This window comes from Gadus macrocephalus, chromosome 4 (genome assembly GCF_031168955.1).
Source record: "Gadus macrocephalus chromosome 4, ASM3116895v1".
NCBI lineage: Eukaryota > Metazoa > Chordata > Actinopteri > Gadiformes > Gadidae > Gadus > Gadus macrocephalus.
The window spans coordinates 640602-655000 of record NC_082385.1 but is presented as its reverse complement, the minus strand read 5'-3'; the positions used below and the strand labels follow the sequence as shown (position 1 = coordinate 655000).

The 14399-nt window shown below is 50.0% G+C and overlaps 1 protein-coding gene and 1 long non-coding RNA gene across 3 annotated transcripts; one reads left to right on the top strand and one right to left on the bottom strand.

Moving 5' to 3' along the window:
• Window positions 1–6: 6 nt before the first annotated feature.
• LOC132454934 (uncharacterized) lies at window positions 7–4976 on the bottom strand. The gene is made up of 2 exons (XR_009525040.1): window positions 4164–4976; window positions 7–4126 (listed from the first exon to the last, which is right to left on the bottom strand). It is a non-coding gene; the product is annotated as an uncharacterized LOC132454934 (long non-coding RNA).
• A 77-nt stretch (window positions 4977–5053) lies between these two features.
• LOC132454892 (zinc finger protein 43-like) lies at window positions 5054–13078 on the top strand. 2 transcript variants are annotated; one of them, XM_060048487.1, is made up of 7 exons: window positions 5054–5760; window positions 7047–7249; window positions 7676–7777; window positions 8061–8156; window positions 8343–8453; window positions 9086–9209; window positions 9818–13078. In XM_060048487.1, exons 2-7 carry the CDS (start codon window positions 7112–7114, stop codon window positions 12715–12717), a joined length of 3471 nt encoding a protein of 1156 aa, XP_059904470.1. In that variant the 5' UTR covers window positions 5054–5760; window positions 7047–7111; the 3' UTR covers window positions 12718–13078. The 2 variants fall into 2 exon arrangements, with proteins under 2 accessions (XP_059904470.1, XP_059904469.1); XM_060048486.1 differs by having other exon boundaries at window positions 5060–5474.
• The last annotated feature ends 1321 nt before the right edge of the window (window positions 13079–14399 follow it).

Below are 14399 nucleotides of genomic sequence, written 5' to 3'. Positions count from 1 at the left end.
AACGGACACACACACACATTGTGTGCTTCACCTGTGTTTTTCTACTCCGTGTGCGTGTGTGCGTGCGTGTGTGTAAGTGCGTGTGTGTAAGTGCATACGATTTTGTGATTCGGAAAAGAGACGCCGATCACGGAATGCTTGGAAAAAGATCGGACGCGCAAGCTGGACTTTTTCCATTGAGGACCACCGGCCCGTGGGCTCCCCCCTCTGGACAGTTTATGCATGACGCTCGCCGAGGCCATATCGCTAGTTTACGTAGCGGCTCTCACTTCACCGCGTCGAGGGGATCGATGTCTCTTCTTCTCTCTTCTCGTGTGTAACCAACACATGGGGGTCACGGGATGGAGAAACATAAACTTATTTCAAGTGCGTTCAGACAGATGTAAATAAGTCCTGGAAGTCCATTATGTGCTTTTTATTTTTTAAAACTACAATGTACAGTGTTTACTCTGATAACTCCCCCCCTTCCCTCTCGCTTGGCAGAAGACACCAATCTCATCGAATGTATTCCCGGAACAAAACAAAGCTCTGGCTTTTTTTCTCGTTTCTCGTTTATGCAAAAGGGCATGTATGTTTTTGTCTGTTTGTCTGTGAAGCACTTGCTTTCTATGCCAACAAAAAAAAAACGGTAGAGCTGAATTAGGGTAGGCTATTGTTCTAAATCGTGTTAAAAGTAGCAGAGGATGTTAACCTTTTTACTACTGTTTAAAAACCATGCCGGATTATTGGTTGTTTTCCATTCAGCTTCCCTGTAACTAAAAATATGATGAAACGTTCTTCTAACCTACTGTAAATTATCCGAAATTTAAATGCGCTTATTTCCGTTGTGATAGAGCGCAAACGACATTCCCAGAGTTGGAGCCCAAACTTTAAAAAGGTCCAAAGAATTCTCGCTAAAAAAACAAATTTCAAACTTACTATAATAATTAAATAATTATGGGTCAAATATGAATTCTAAATAATCAACATTTAACAATTGTTTGAGTTGGGGTCCATGAAGTGTTGATTCTGTATGGTGCTTGTCTGGATGGTAAATGATGCTTATTGTAACGGGTTGGATGACTGATACGACAGCCAAAGGACACGATGGATTGTAGCAGACGTACGATGACTTCAACAAAGTATTTTAGGCCAATTGACTTATTAGGTGGGGGAACGTGTGCAGCTAAGAGGCCGTTATACATCTGTAAATAGTTACAGAAGATGAATTATATGAACCTACTTTATTTTCTTACCTACATACATAGCACTATACAGTTTATTTTACATTTTCAGATATTTTGTTTTAAAAAAGCAAAAAAATATCATATAAACAACATGGAAATAGCCTATTTCCATATTGACATTGTATTGCTTGGTGTGGTAAATACAGTAAGATAACAGATACATAGATATATGTGAACTAGATGCCCTATATAAGAAAATAACGATATTTTTGGATTATTTAAAAACAAATGCATAGATTAGCTATTTTAAAGTTATATTAAAAAGTTAACGACAGTATATTTATCTTGTGCACATATACTACCCATCATAGCTTTAAATGAACCCTCCATTCCTTCACCCTGAGTGACCTCCGGGGTGGATGCGTCCCTTGCAGTCTGCACAGCGAGGTACCCAGCTACCTTTAGTCTCTAAGGCCCTCCACCTTATTGCTGTGCCTCAAACAGTCAAACGCAGTATCGCTAGTATTTCAAAACGATTTGGTGTTGATTTGCACTCAGCTCTCTTCAGTAACTGTACGTTTATTTCTTTCCATATTAGCCCTTGTTATTCCTCATTAAACAATAACAAAAAAGTGAATAAAGAAGATCTATTTTGCGCCGTTAAGCTGTGCTTCTCACTGAATGAGCAGTGCGAGTGTGCGTTTGAGTTGTGTGTCGGGTTGTGTTTGGGTGAGCAGCATGGCTCCTTTCTGTGTCCCGTTCAAACTGCGGCGTTGTCCGCCCGCCACGTGACATCTCTCCACGAACCCACGCCGCTGAGCATCGCGTTGCCTGCGCGTCCGTTCCCCGTCGTCCAACACATCTCAACGCACTCAACACATGCATGCAATACTAAAGAGTAGGAATCCAGGAGCTCACTTTTTTGCAATTTTACCTTTGATGAAAACATGTATATTGTACTATAAATATATATATGTATATATACATATATATATGCATATAAACATATATATATATGCATATATACATATAAAAAAATACCTGAAATATAAATGAAACCTGGTGTTAATAGCAGGGATGTGGTGTAGAGTCTAACGACGTGATGAAGGTGTTGCGGTCGTGCTACAGACAAGTGTTCCATGAGATGCTTGGTTTAGAGCCAATAAAACAATGATATTGATGACCTTTACACCGTGTGGGTTGTTTTTGCCACTCTCTCTATTTCACCCATCTTGGCTTAAGAATCAGTTTCTCCTCCATCAGATACGTGCAACGATTGAGTCTCCAAAATGTTGTGACCCTGGCCTGTTATGATTCTCCACGTAATTCCATTCACGCGCAAGCTGAAGATTTGTTTCAAGATTATTATTTTTTTATATTATGATACACGAAAAAATTATATTGTACTGGGTTTGTTTTGTGTTTATTTTTGTGACGTGACATTGTTTGCAAGTGAGTAATACATTGTCTTTTACAATCGTCTGATGGAGGGGAAAATAAACTTCCAAATTTAAACTCATTATATCCTTAATATTTAGCATTCATATTTAGGGTTGATTGTTCCTTTAATGTCTTATAACTGTCATATTTAGTGTCACACAGGCCAACTTATCTTCCTCGCACAAAGTTAAATCTGTTAAGACTTTCATGCAGATTTAAAGAGGGATGAGGTGAATGTGTGTCTAATGAGCCACAGAACCGTACCGAATAATTCAGGAGGGCGAATGGTAGAGAGAGACAGGGTGGCACTATGAGGAATTAAATGTCTGAAGTCACAAAGTCTGAAGATGAAGGGCCCTTTATACCAAAGCATACACTTTCTTATTCAAGGTTGGGGTTTGAAAAATAGGAAAAAGTTGGATTTAGATATAATAAAAACATTCAGCAAAGAAGTCAAACTTAAAACACCAAAAGAGCCCAAACACAAAACCCACCAAAAAGCTCTTACAACGCAGCATCCTGTAACATTATTATTATCTAGCTGAAAACCCACACAGGAATTATGGATCTAGCTGTATTGATTGATTTTCCTCTTACAGAACAAGGGTAATTCAGACTCACTGCCCTCTTTCTCCTGATGGATTATGTAGAACCCTCACCCACTCTGTCCTACTATTGCACGTCGTTTTAGGGTCTCTCTCCCCTGTTCCCCGGTGTGAGAGCTGCCTTCACAACTGTGTTCTGGAGGTTTGGCGATGTGAAGGATGCCTGCCTCTTCAACGACCCCGTCTTCACAGGCCGCCGCGCGTGTTCCATTTATATTTATAGTTTATAGTTGTATGGGCCGCATTCCAATAAAATAGTCTGTCTAACACGATTTCACATCTCGCTTCCTGCTCGATCTCCAGATCTTTTCCTCGATCTCCGTTGTGCACACTGTTCTCGTTGTCGAATCCTCGACCCAAAGCTCTGCTTTCGTCCACAAATCGTCATGGGTCCCGAGGGTACATCGGTGTCTCCGAACAGGAAATGTTTTAGCGATTATACGCCGCGCGCCGTCATGCAACAACGGTGCTTGGCTACAGAGTAGGAAGGTTCTGGTGGGTCAGATGATCGACAGTTGGTTGATGACTAATGTCTCTGAGGCAGCTCGGCTGTTCCGAGCCGGTTCCCAGTCTCCCAGTGCTCAGTCGTGATACTGCTGGTGCCCACAGCAGGAGGGATCAAGGAGAACGTTCTGGAACGCAGCCATGGTTTGTGTTGGCAGAGGACGGCCAGGGTATAAAAAGGAGAGGAGTCGAGTTGGACGTATCCTCAGAGCAAAACATTGGCACGCCACAGGTCTTTAAAGCACGTCGTGCTAGCGCCGGGAATTCATCTAGGGGGAGGCGTTATTAGCTACGGCTCTTGTGGTTTGGGGGTTTTAGAGACTAATTAAAAAACATGACTTCTTTAATTGAATTAAGGAAATGAAACAATCAACTCCTTGATGAAAGAACCTTAAATGAGGACCAAACCTCCTGACCCCGCGTTCAGGTACCCGCTTTGAACGGGTACCTGAACCCTGAATTGTTTCACTTGGTTTTAACGTGGTAGATTCAATTCGGTCTTCAAGATAGTAATCTATGACATTTTATTTTATCACTCAATTTAGAGGAGTTACGAAGTTCCAATGCACTTCAACCTCCCAATGAAGGGACATGGGTAGCGAGGTGTGTGTGGATGTGTGGAGCTCCCTCCAGCCACTGGTGGGTGTGGATGGCTGCGTCCGAGAGAGGGGTAAGATTCTCTGAAACGTATAGAACCGCTAGGGGGCGCTGTTACGCACGAAGCCCTGTGTAAAATCAGTGTAACCACGACCCCTGGTGGCTATTTTCTTAAAGGACTATGCTGATTTTTGAGTTTTGTGTTATTACAATGTGGGTACTATATGCCAATGAAAAATAAGCAATAAAAAAATATATGACAAAATTGCCGTGATTGTAGTATGGTTCTCATTTAAAGCTGATTACTATTTGATATGAACGCAGTACATTCATATTTCAATGTTTTCATATTTATGAAAGTGGGGAGTCGCTGAATTTCATAGTCATAGAGACAAGGTGTATCATTTATGAAACTGCGACATTCCATTTATTTCTATCGCAGTCTGCAGTTGAAGCATTTAATTCAAATGTGCGTCCAAATATAATCTTTCCCAACTGCTCTACTGAACGCTGTTGGTTGAATCCTTTCCAAAAAGAAAACGACGCTCTACCTACCATAAGCGATGGGTTTCGGCACACCTGCTCAGCCGGTTGTCAATCAAAGCTGTCCTCTTAATTAACGGCGGAGTTCCCCCCGTCTGTGCCGCCCTGAGGCAGGCTCATTTTAATATACGCGACACTGGTTACATCATGGGCTGCATAGCTGAATTTCACTCTAAAAAAGACACAAGTTGAAATAGTTTCAGAAACAAAAACAAATTCACAAATAATATATACTTGTATTCAAAACTTTGTAACTTTTTATTATTGTATGTTATTAATTTCCACTGACAAAAAAAATAGTTTCAAATAAGCTACTTGGAACTTATTATTGTCATAACTCGTCTTCTCATGCAACACAACAGGTGAATAAAGCAGCCATCACCCCCTCGTATGCGGTGCGCGCCCGGGTGTGTACGGTGTCTAGTTTGCAGCGCATGCTGAACTACATCCGGTCGTTCTGCGCACCCAGCGCAGATATCGAGCCGCCCCTCCTTCCACCCCACTAGCACCGCAGGGTCGGGCGGAGAGTGACTCACAACCATTTCAAGTTAAGACATTTATCCTCTGCTTTTGTCCCATCTGAATACCGAGATGCAGAGCCCGAGTCCTGGTGAGAATGGTAAGGCGATATGGACCTAAAATATAATAAATGTTTTTGCTTATCAAGTTTCTGCAAGATTGTGTGCGCCCGTTTTTCAACATGGCGTACCCCGCTCTGAGACAGTAGCACGGCGCTAGCCCGCTATCAGGGAGCTAACCCGCTAGCAGGGAGCTAGCCCGCTAGCTGGCTAGCTAGTATGTTAGCCATGATGGCTAGCCGTAGCTCGCGGGTAACCTGTCAAACCGACCTCATCACAACTCGGGGCGATATCTGTTGAGTAACAACCGCGATCAAGGATCACAACGTATAACTTATAACACAACTATTACCGTCACAACCTCTCGATACCTGCAGACACACAATGTTTCACAGAAAGTAGAATAATAAATAGCAAATACAATATAAACGTTCAAATGCGCTGTTTGATAGCCATAATAGAGGACATGCTGGGAATCCTCCTTTGCACCACGAATGCAATGTATGTTACTTATATTATGTAAAGTAAAATAATCTTAGCCATTTCTCTGTCGTTCCCTTACAAGACTCCAGATCCCACATAATGCAAAACTGAGACTCAATCAAAAGTTATCCTCATGATTCTGACCCCACACTGTACGGCTACAGGGCATGCGCATCAGAATGCATCATGGGAGTTTTGGGTCGCGATATTACGCCATGTTGAGAGGACCCAAGGGAGTTGTTGTACTGTATACCCTGAATTAAAAAAAATCCTAAATCCATAAAAAATGTAGCTTTGACACGTCTTGCATTATAAACAGCAGTTTCAAATCCAACAATGTCTTCCCATGATGACACAGGATTTCATGATTAATTACTAAACAATGACCAAATAAGCATTAACACCAGCACAGTAACTAACATCCAGTCCTCTATGCTTCCAAAATGGAGGAGGTCACTGTGATGTACTGTTGCTTCGGCCCCAAAGGCATAGCCGGCTAATGCCAGACCAAGCTCAATCGTAAATTGCACGTTGGTCAGGGGAGGCTGCTGTCATTGATGATCGACGGGCCTAGTTCAAATGACTGTACGCAACAGACCTCTGAGGAATAAGTCCCGCCTCCGAGGCTCCTGGTTCCATCGGTCAAATGTCGTTGGGAAACTACATGGGGTCTTTGAATTATCGTACATAACAAACTCTGTAGGTGGCAAAGAAGTAAAAGCTGCTCGCGTTTTGAACCACACACTTTTCCCATCTAGATTCCCCTTGGGTTTTGGATTGCTGGTGCCATTAAAGTAGCATTTATAATCGTTTACTGCTTCAACGGCACCGACAATGCAAAACCCAAGTGGAATGTAGGTGGAACCAGGAGGCTCGGAGGCAGCTCTGTAGGCTGCTTGCCGTCGCTTCCCTGTCGTCATTGTGTAAAACCAGCCAATGGCGCGCCAGGGGGAGAAGCCAGCTTGGTGATTCGCTCCTGCAAAAAACGTATCGGAAGCAGAAAGAAATGTATTGCTCTTCTCCCGACCCTTCTGCCGGCGGATTGAATCCGCCGGCAGAAGGGTCGGGGCGACCCAGGCTACCAAAGGCCTGAGCTGATCCCCTCCTCCTCCTCCTCCTCCTCCTCCCAGAGGCCCATCTCCCGCTGCCGTCCCTGCGTCTCCTCGTGCCGCCGCTGCGCCTGGTTTCAGCCGCCATGTGGCAGGTGGTCCAGCGGGGCGACGTCCAGGGCTACGGGCTGCTGGAGGAGTTCATCAGCACCGTCACGGACATCGTTCCAGAACTCTTGAATCCCGACCAGAAGGCCCAGCTCCTCTTGGGACTCCGAGCGAGGGTGAGAGAAGGATTGTTGCTCAAGGAGTTTTCAGAAGTTGAGAAACTTCTCCTTTTTATGCATATATATATATAACGGTAATGTAATTCCATAGTCAAGCTATTTTGACACAGTCTGGAAGTGCCAGACTAATTTGCAAATGCGTGTTAATCTCCAAGCTGCCCGTTCATTTTCGATTTCCAAGGGTCGTTATTAACCTAAGCAGGCACAGACGCAGATTCTAAAGCAAAAGAGAAAGTACTCTAATGGTGCAATAGAGCAACTAGGCAAGGCTAAATTAATCTTATGTTGTAGCCTACCTTTCTTTAAACATCAGCAGCTTTGTTAAGCTTCCCGAAAAGCAAATACATTTGCATTGTTTCAGGTAATGAATTCAGTCCCTGAGGTTTCTGATGTTTGTTTACGTATGTTTTTTGTTGACATCAGGTGGTTCTCGACCTCTGTCGGTCGGAGCAGAGCGCAGAGAGAGAGACCATCGCGATGCACCTGGAGCATATAAAGTCCTTAATATCCACATGGACAGCGCAGGTGGGGAGATGCACAATGTTTTCTCCGTCTGTAGATGTATATGGCTTGTAAATCATAATGCTTTATGGGAGTTTTTGTTGGCGATACTCACAATCGAGAGGACTCAAGAGGGTTAAAGTACGGTGAGTCCTAAATCAACGTAAAAATCCCGTTACCTAGGCTACTGAAAACGTTGTTTTGCCTCATCTCGCATGGGATGAACAAAATAAAGTGTGCCGTTGAGGACAAATCGTTTGACGATTTATTACTGTTCAGTGATCGTTTATGTCTCTCCTGTTTTCAGCCGTATTTCGCAGATGTGCAGTTCCCTGAATCCAACTTTGTGAATCAAATTGAATCTCTACTAAAGGATCCCGAAGAGAAGGCAAAGTTCTTCCAGGTATTTGAAATTAATTCTATATGTATGCACAAATATATTGTTGTTGTTATTTAAGTATTATTATCATTGTTATATGTAGCACTGCACACTCTGGTAATGGTACTCAGCGGAAAATACATCAAAATCAATTTGATGTTAGGGTTAGCTTAAAACCAGTTTAAAAACCTGCCGATGGTTTCGTTCCAGGAGGACTTCCCGGTGGACTTCGGTCCGGACTACGACGCCGCTCTCCAGGTGCTGGTGCTGGACTTCCTGTCCAGACTGGAGCGCCTGCTGCCGGTCCCAGACCTGCAGCATGTAAGTACCCCAGCATCACACCGTCCTCCAGGCCTGGCAGCACCTGAACCGGAGGGCTCTGTAGCGGTGGACCATCACTGGAGCACACGTAGTAAACGTGGCACTGAGTCAAGAACACAGACTGTCCCACATAGCATTTAGCTCAGAACACACTCTACCGTTTAGTGTTGAGTTCAGAACGTGGACTGTACCGTACGGTCTTTAGCTCAGGACCCGGAAGGTACCAGACAGTATTCGGCCCTGACCACGGGTTGTGTCATGTGGTATTTAATTCTGATTCAAAACAAAAACGACACACACATGAGATAGGCAGACACTCTTATTATGGGCTGCATATCTCATGGCTCCCTCCCTCTCCGTCCCCCCCTCCCCCCTCCCCTCTTCGTCCCCCCCTTCCTCTCCCCCCTCCGTCTCCCTCCCTCTCCCTCCCTCCCTCCCCCCTCCCTCCCCCTCCCCCCTCCCTCTCCCTCCCCCTCCCTCCCTCCCCCCCTTCCCCTCCCTCCCTCCCCCCCTTCCTCTCCCTCCCTCCCTCCCCCCCTTCCTCTCCCTCCCTTCCTCTCCCCCCTTCCCTCTCCCTCCCTCCCCCCCTCCCCCTCCCTCTCCCCCCCCCCCCCCCCCCGGGTCCCGGTCAGACGGCCTCCCTGCTGGACGCGGTGCCCTCGGCTCTGGAGGAGTGCCTCCAGTCCGTCCCCGACCCCCAGCAGCTCAGGACGGTGCTCCAGTACCACGCCTCGCTGGGCCAGCCGGACCTGGACGGTGCGTGGGTTACCGCGCCCTCTCGGCTTCTGATGTCAACGGTTTGAAGTCCCTGTGCGGCGCTGCGACCTGCGGCCCAGCGCTGCGACCTGCGGCCCAGCGCTGCGACCTGCGGCCCAGCGCTGCTGAGTTCTTGCGTTCTCAGTATTATGAGTCTTACGAACTCTTATGGCCACTTATCGCGAAAAAGACCAAAACTGATATTATTGGAAGTTATTGACGATATCCAATCACTGTTTAATTTATTCAAAGATGTTTTATGGATTTATAAATGATCTACAAATGAATTTTCATTTATGGGCCGTAAAGAAAATCCTCTTTTTGTGTCATATATTTAGATTTTTATCATACGTAAATATTTGATATAAAACCACTTAGGCTACGAATACTTAGTTACCTAGTAGGCATTGGTTGAGGAGGGACCTGGTGGATTCATTGTCGTTAAGGAGCATGTGGGGGGTCAGAACCCTCTCAAGGATTCAATCTAGTCCTGAGCCATCAGACCCAGTACCGTCCAACCGGGGGTGAACCCCCTGACGTCGACACTCTCCTGTCACCTGGTCCTAAACACAGACCCATCAGTTGACGTTCTCCGTCTCCTCTTCCAGACGAGTCCCAGTCGCTGCCGTCGTCCTTCGGGAACTGCATCCTGTCCTCGCTGGCGCTGCCCCAGCTGGAGAAGCTGGTGATCGACGCCGAGCCGCTGCACGGCTGCGTGACGGTGCAGCTGGAGGGGGAGACGGTGACGCTGTTGGACTACATCCAGATCCAGACGCAGCCCGCCGGGGACGGCCGGGGGGAGGAGGAGGAGCCCGCCGAGGCCCCGCCTCCGGACGCCGGCGGGGGGCACGCCGCCGCCGGGGCCGGGGACCACGACGACCCAGAGGACCACAACGATCGAGAAGACCCAGAGGAGCACGGGGATCTAGAGGAGCACGGGGATCTAGAGGAGCACGGGGATCCAGAGGACCACAACGATCGAGAAGACCTAGAGGAGCACGGCGATCCAGAGGAGCACGGGGATCTGGAGGACCTGGGGGAGCTCCAGGACCCGGGGGAGCTCCAGGACCCGGGGGAGCTCCAGGACCCGGGGGACGAGGAGGGGCCCGACCCGCTGAAGCCGGCCTCCTTCCAGCCGCTGAAGCAGAGTAAGCGGCTGCAGCTGAAGCGGCGTGCGCTGAGCGAGCGGAAGGACTCGCCCTCCCCCCCGGGGGGGAAGCGCACGCGCAGGAAGTACCCCAACGACAAGACGTGCCCCGTCTGCGGCAAGGACTTCCTGCGTGCCACGGCAATGCGGCGCCACCTGGAGATCCACTCGGACAACCGCCAGCTCAAGTACAAGTGCCCCAACTGCGACAAGCGCTTCCGGGACCAGTACGACATGACGCGCCACAACATGCGCGTGCACGAGCGCGACGAGGCGTTTGACGAGGAGGAGGAGGAGGAGGAGGAGGAGGAGGAGGAAGAGGAAGAGGAGGCCGACCCGGCCGCCGCCGCCGCCGCCTCCGGAGACGCTGGCCCGTCGGACGCCCCGGAGAGCAAACACTGCGCTCTCTGCGGGAAGTACTTCGCCCGGAGGGTGGACATGGACCGGCACGTCAAGTCCCACTCGGAGGTCCGGCCGCACAAGTGCCCGTACTGCGAGAAGCGCTTCAAGCACCCGTACGTCCTGCGGCGCCACCAGAAGGAGATCTGCAAGAGCCGGAGCCTGAAGCGCGCCGGCTGGGCCGCCGACGGCTCGGGGGAGCCGGGCGCCGACGCCCTGAGCCCCGCGGCGTCCCCCGTGGCGGCGGCGGCGGCGCCCGGCGAGGGCAAGGTGTGCCCCGTGTGCAGCCGCACGCTGCCCTGCACGGCGGACATGGCCAAGCACCTGCGCTCGCACACGGAGGAGCGGCCGTACGTCTGCCTGGGCTGCGAGAAGGGCTTCAAGTACAAGGACACACTGAAGAAGCACCAGCTGATCCACGGCCACGAGGGCGCCAGGGAGGAGCCCTGCCGCTCGCTGGAGGAGATCCTGGCGCAGGTCGACCGCCAGGGCAGGGCCGGCGCCGGCGCCGGCGAGGGGGCGGCGGCGGCGGCGGGCGTCCCGGGGCCCAGGGGCACGCGGGCGCCAAAGGCGTGTCCGGTGTGCGCGCGGCCGTTCGACAACATGAAGAACCTCAACAAGCACATGCAGTGTCACACGGAGGAGCGGCCGTACCACTGCGTGCACTGCATGCGGCGCTTCAAGCACATGCACAGCCTGAAGCGCCACCAGATCTACGCCATCTGCCACAAGAAGATCATGCGGCTGTCGGCCATGAAGAAGGAGCCCCGGGGCGCGGGCCCTGGGGGCCCCGACGACGACGAGGGCGGGGCCCAGGGCCCGGCGCTGAAGATCCCGGTGTGGTGCTCCAACTGCGGGCAGCACTTCGAGTACCCGGCGGCCCTGAAGGCGCACCAGGAGGCCACGTGCCGCGTGGAGTTCACGGACGTGATGCGCTGCGACGACTGCGGCAAGGAGTTCAAGAGCGTGACGCTGCTGAAGGTCCACCAGCGCATCCACGCGCCGCTCTACTGCAAGGAGTGCGGCAAGATCCTGGCCTCGGAGCCCGCCTTCGAGCGCCACAAGCTGATGCACAAGCCCATCGGCTGCACCATGTGCGGCAAGACGTTCACGCTGCTGCGGCGGCTGCGCGAGCACTACGAGAAGCAGCACGACTTCACGGGGCCCTACCCGTGCGCGCAGTGCGGCAAGAGCTTCGCCCAGCTGCCCTACCTGGCGGTGCACGAGCGCATGCACAGCGGCGAGTTCCCGTACGCGTGCACGGCGTGCCCCGAGAAGTTCCGCTCGTCCAACTGCCTGACGGTGCACCAGCGCAAGCACACGGGCGAGAAGCCCTTCCTGTGCTGGCAGTGCGGCAAGCGCTACCGCTCGGCGTCGGAGCTCACGGTGCACATGGGCACGCACTCGGAGGCGCGGCCGTGGGCGTGCGCGCAGTGCGCCGCGGCCTACCGCACCAAGCTGCAGCTCACCAACCACGTGGAGCAGGTGCACGTCGGCGTGCGGTACCCCTGCGGCGCGTGCGGCAAGCAGTTCATGAAGGAGATCTCGCTGAAGCGCCACGAGCTGACGCACACGGGCGAGCGTCCGCACCAGTGCACCGACTGCGGCAAGACGTTCCTGACGGCCAACGAGCTGCGGCTGCACACGCGCTACCACACCGGCGAGCGCCCGTACAAGTGCGACCAGTGCGGCAAGGCCTTCATCCAGTCGGGCTACCTCAAGTCGCACATGCGCATCCACACGGGCGAGAAGCCCTTCAAGTGCGACGTCTGCGAGAAGGGCTTCCGGCTGTCGTACCACATGAAGAAGCACCGGCGCACGCACTCGGGGAAGCCCAAGAGCCACGCCTGTGAGGAGTGCGGCCTGGCCTTCACGCACAAGAAGAGCCTGCACGAGCACGCCTTCACGCACGAGCCCAAGATGGTCGCCTTCACTCAGGAGGTCCGCATCGAGTTTCAGTAGTCTGGGAGGGTTGGGGCGGGGGGGGGGTGCACTTGTTGTTTGGGATGTGGTTTGTCTGCCAACAGGGACTCTATTTTTGGTTACTTTAGAAAGGGAGGAGATTTATGTGAAGGCTGTTGGGAAAACACAAGGCGGATAAAGTATGCTTTGGTTTAATTTATTTTTCTGGCGGGCGGGGACTTGTGGGAGATTTATTTTGGTTTGCGCCGATGTGCTATGCTAGCTGTGCATGCTAGTGATTTTTGTTTTGTTCTGGCTTTGTATTCTAAAGCTGACAGGATCTCTATCAGGTGTACATATTGAATTGAATACAGCAAAGTATTTTGGTTTACCTAGCAAATAAATGAATCTCAAAATCAAACTTTGAAGTTATTTCATATTTGTTTTTGTATTATTTAATATAACAAATAATCAGGTTAACAAATGCAATTTTAATAATAAACAAAATGCAGAGATGAAATGTAAATTAGTTCAAATGTAATATTCTAATCCAATCATTACAAGTAATCATAAGCACAATTATATATAATTTTAGTTCTCAGTGTTCAAATCAATGCAATTGATCAGTCAGTTATTTTCTCCCACACTCGCGGTTTGGTCGTTTAGACACAAGGGGGCAGTAAAGTTATAAGTTTGGGGACTGTTCTGCAGAGTTGAATTGGGTTTGGAAGTTGAACCTATACCTTTTATACTCCGCAGCCCAACTACAGGTAAAGGCTTTAGTTATGGTTCCAAGTTGACGCAACGCAATGACCACGCAGTCTTGAACCTGTTGTGGTTGTGCATTGGGTTTTAGTTAGCAGACCAATGACAGCCCTTGCTCCTGCGTCGCCTCGACGCAAGTTAAAATTTGTGTGAGGCGCACGCGGTGGACGCAAGGAGGCTCCGCTGTAAAGCACGTAATGGGTCCGTAAACCCCCTTGCGTTGCGTCGACGTACAACCAAAACTGAGCCTGAAGTGTTTATAACATTGTGCAATCCATAGGCCCATAAGAAACATACACTTTAATCAAATAGCAGTGAAGGACCTGTTAAAAGAAAAAAACCTGTTATTCCGTTCATGCTACATGCGAGGGCAGACTCTGAGGTTGTTACCCCGCCATCACCAGATCCCCAGTGCCCTATGCTGTTCCTGGAACGTCGCAGCGAGCGCGCATGCGGTCACGTGTCTCAAAACCTCGGGGCGCGTGCTGTTGCCAGGCCAACCTCAGAGCGGCGGCGAGGGTCGCGGCTCTGCCAGCGGCTCTGCCAGCGTTCAGGGAAACCGCGCTGTTCTCCCCGAACTCGGAAGGCCGTGGGCTGAGTCAGAGCCTATCCAGGACTGCTGTTGGGAGCACATCACTTTTTAAACCCCAAAGTGTATTGATTTATACGGGGCTGTAATTGCTTCAGTGTGTCCTGGATTACGGCGCACGGACCACCGACCCTTCTATCTCCTGTGATGTCGGCCTGACCCGAGCTCCCTTCCTCAGGCCTGGGGTGACGCCCTCGACCCCGCCTCCATGACCCCCACAGGGCTGTTCTGAAGTTAGCACGCTAAGCTACAGGCTAACTCGACAGGGAACATCTTAAATGTAAACTCCAATGCGTGTTTATCCAATATAACAGATGCCATGTCATGCTGAATTGGAAATGCAACTGGAATAATCTACTTCCCTTTCAAATACGACTGTCACAGTTCA

What these genes read in the sequence shown, in the direction of transcription:
- LOC132454892 (XM_060048486.1), top strand. Translation starts at nt 5,447, where the DNA reads ATGCAGAGCCCGAGTCCTGGTGAGAATG. An exon ending in CCCGAGTCCTGGTGAGAATG is followed by an intron (nt 5,475 to 7,046) that starts GTAAGGCGATAT and finishes TCCTCCTCCCAG; the next exon opens with AGGCCCATCTCCCGCTGCCG. An exon ending in CGGTCCCAGACCTGCAGCAT is followed by an intron (nt 8,454 to 9,085) that starts GTAAGTACCCCA and finishes GGTCCCGGTCAG; the next exon opens with ACGGCCTCCCTGCTGGACGC.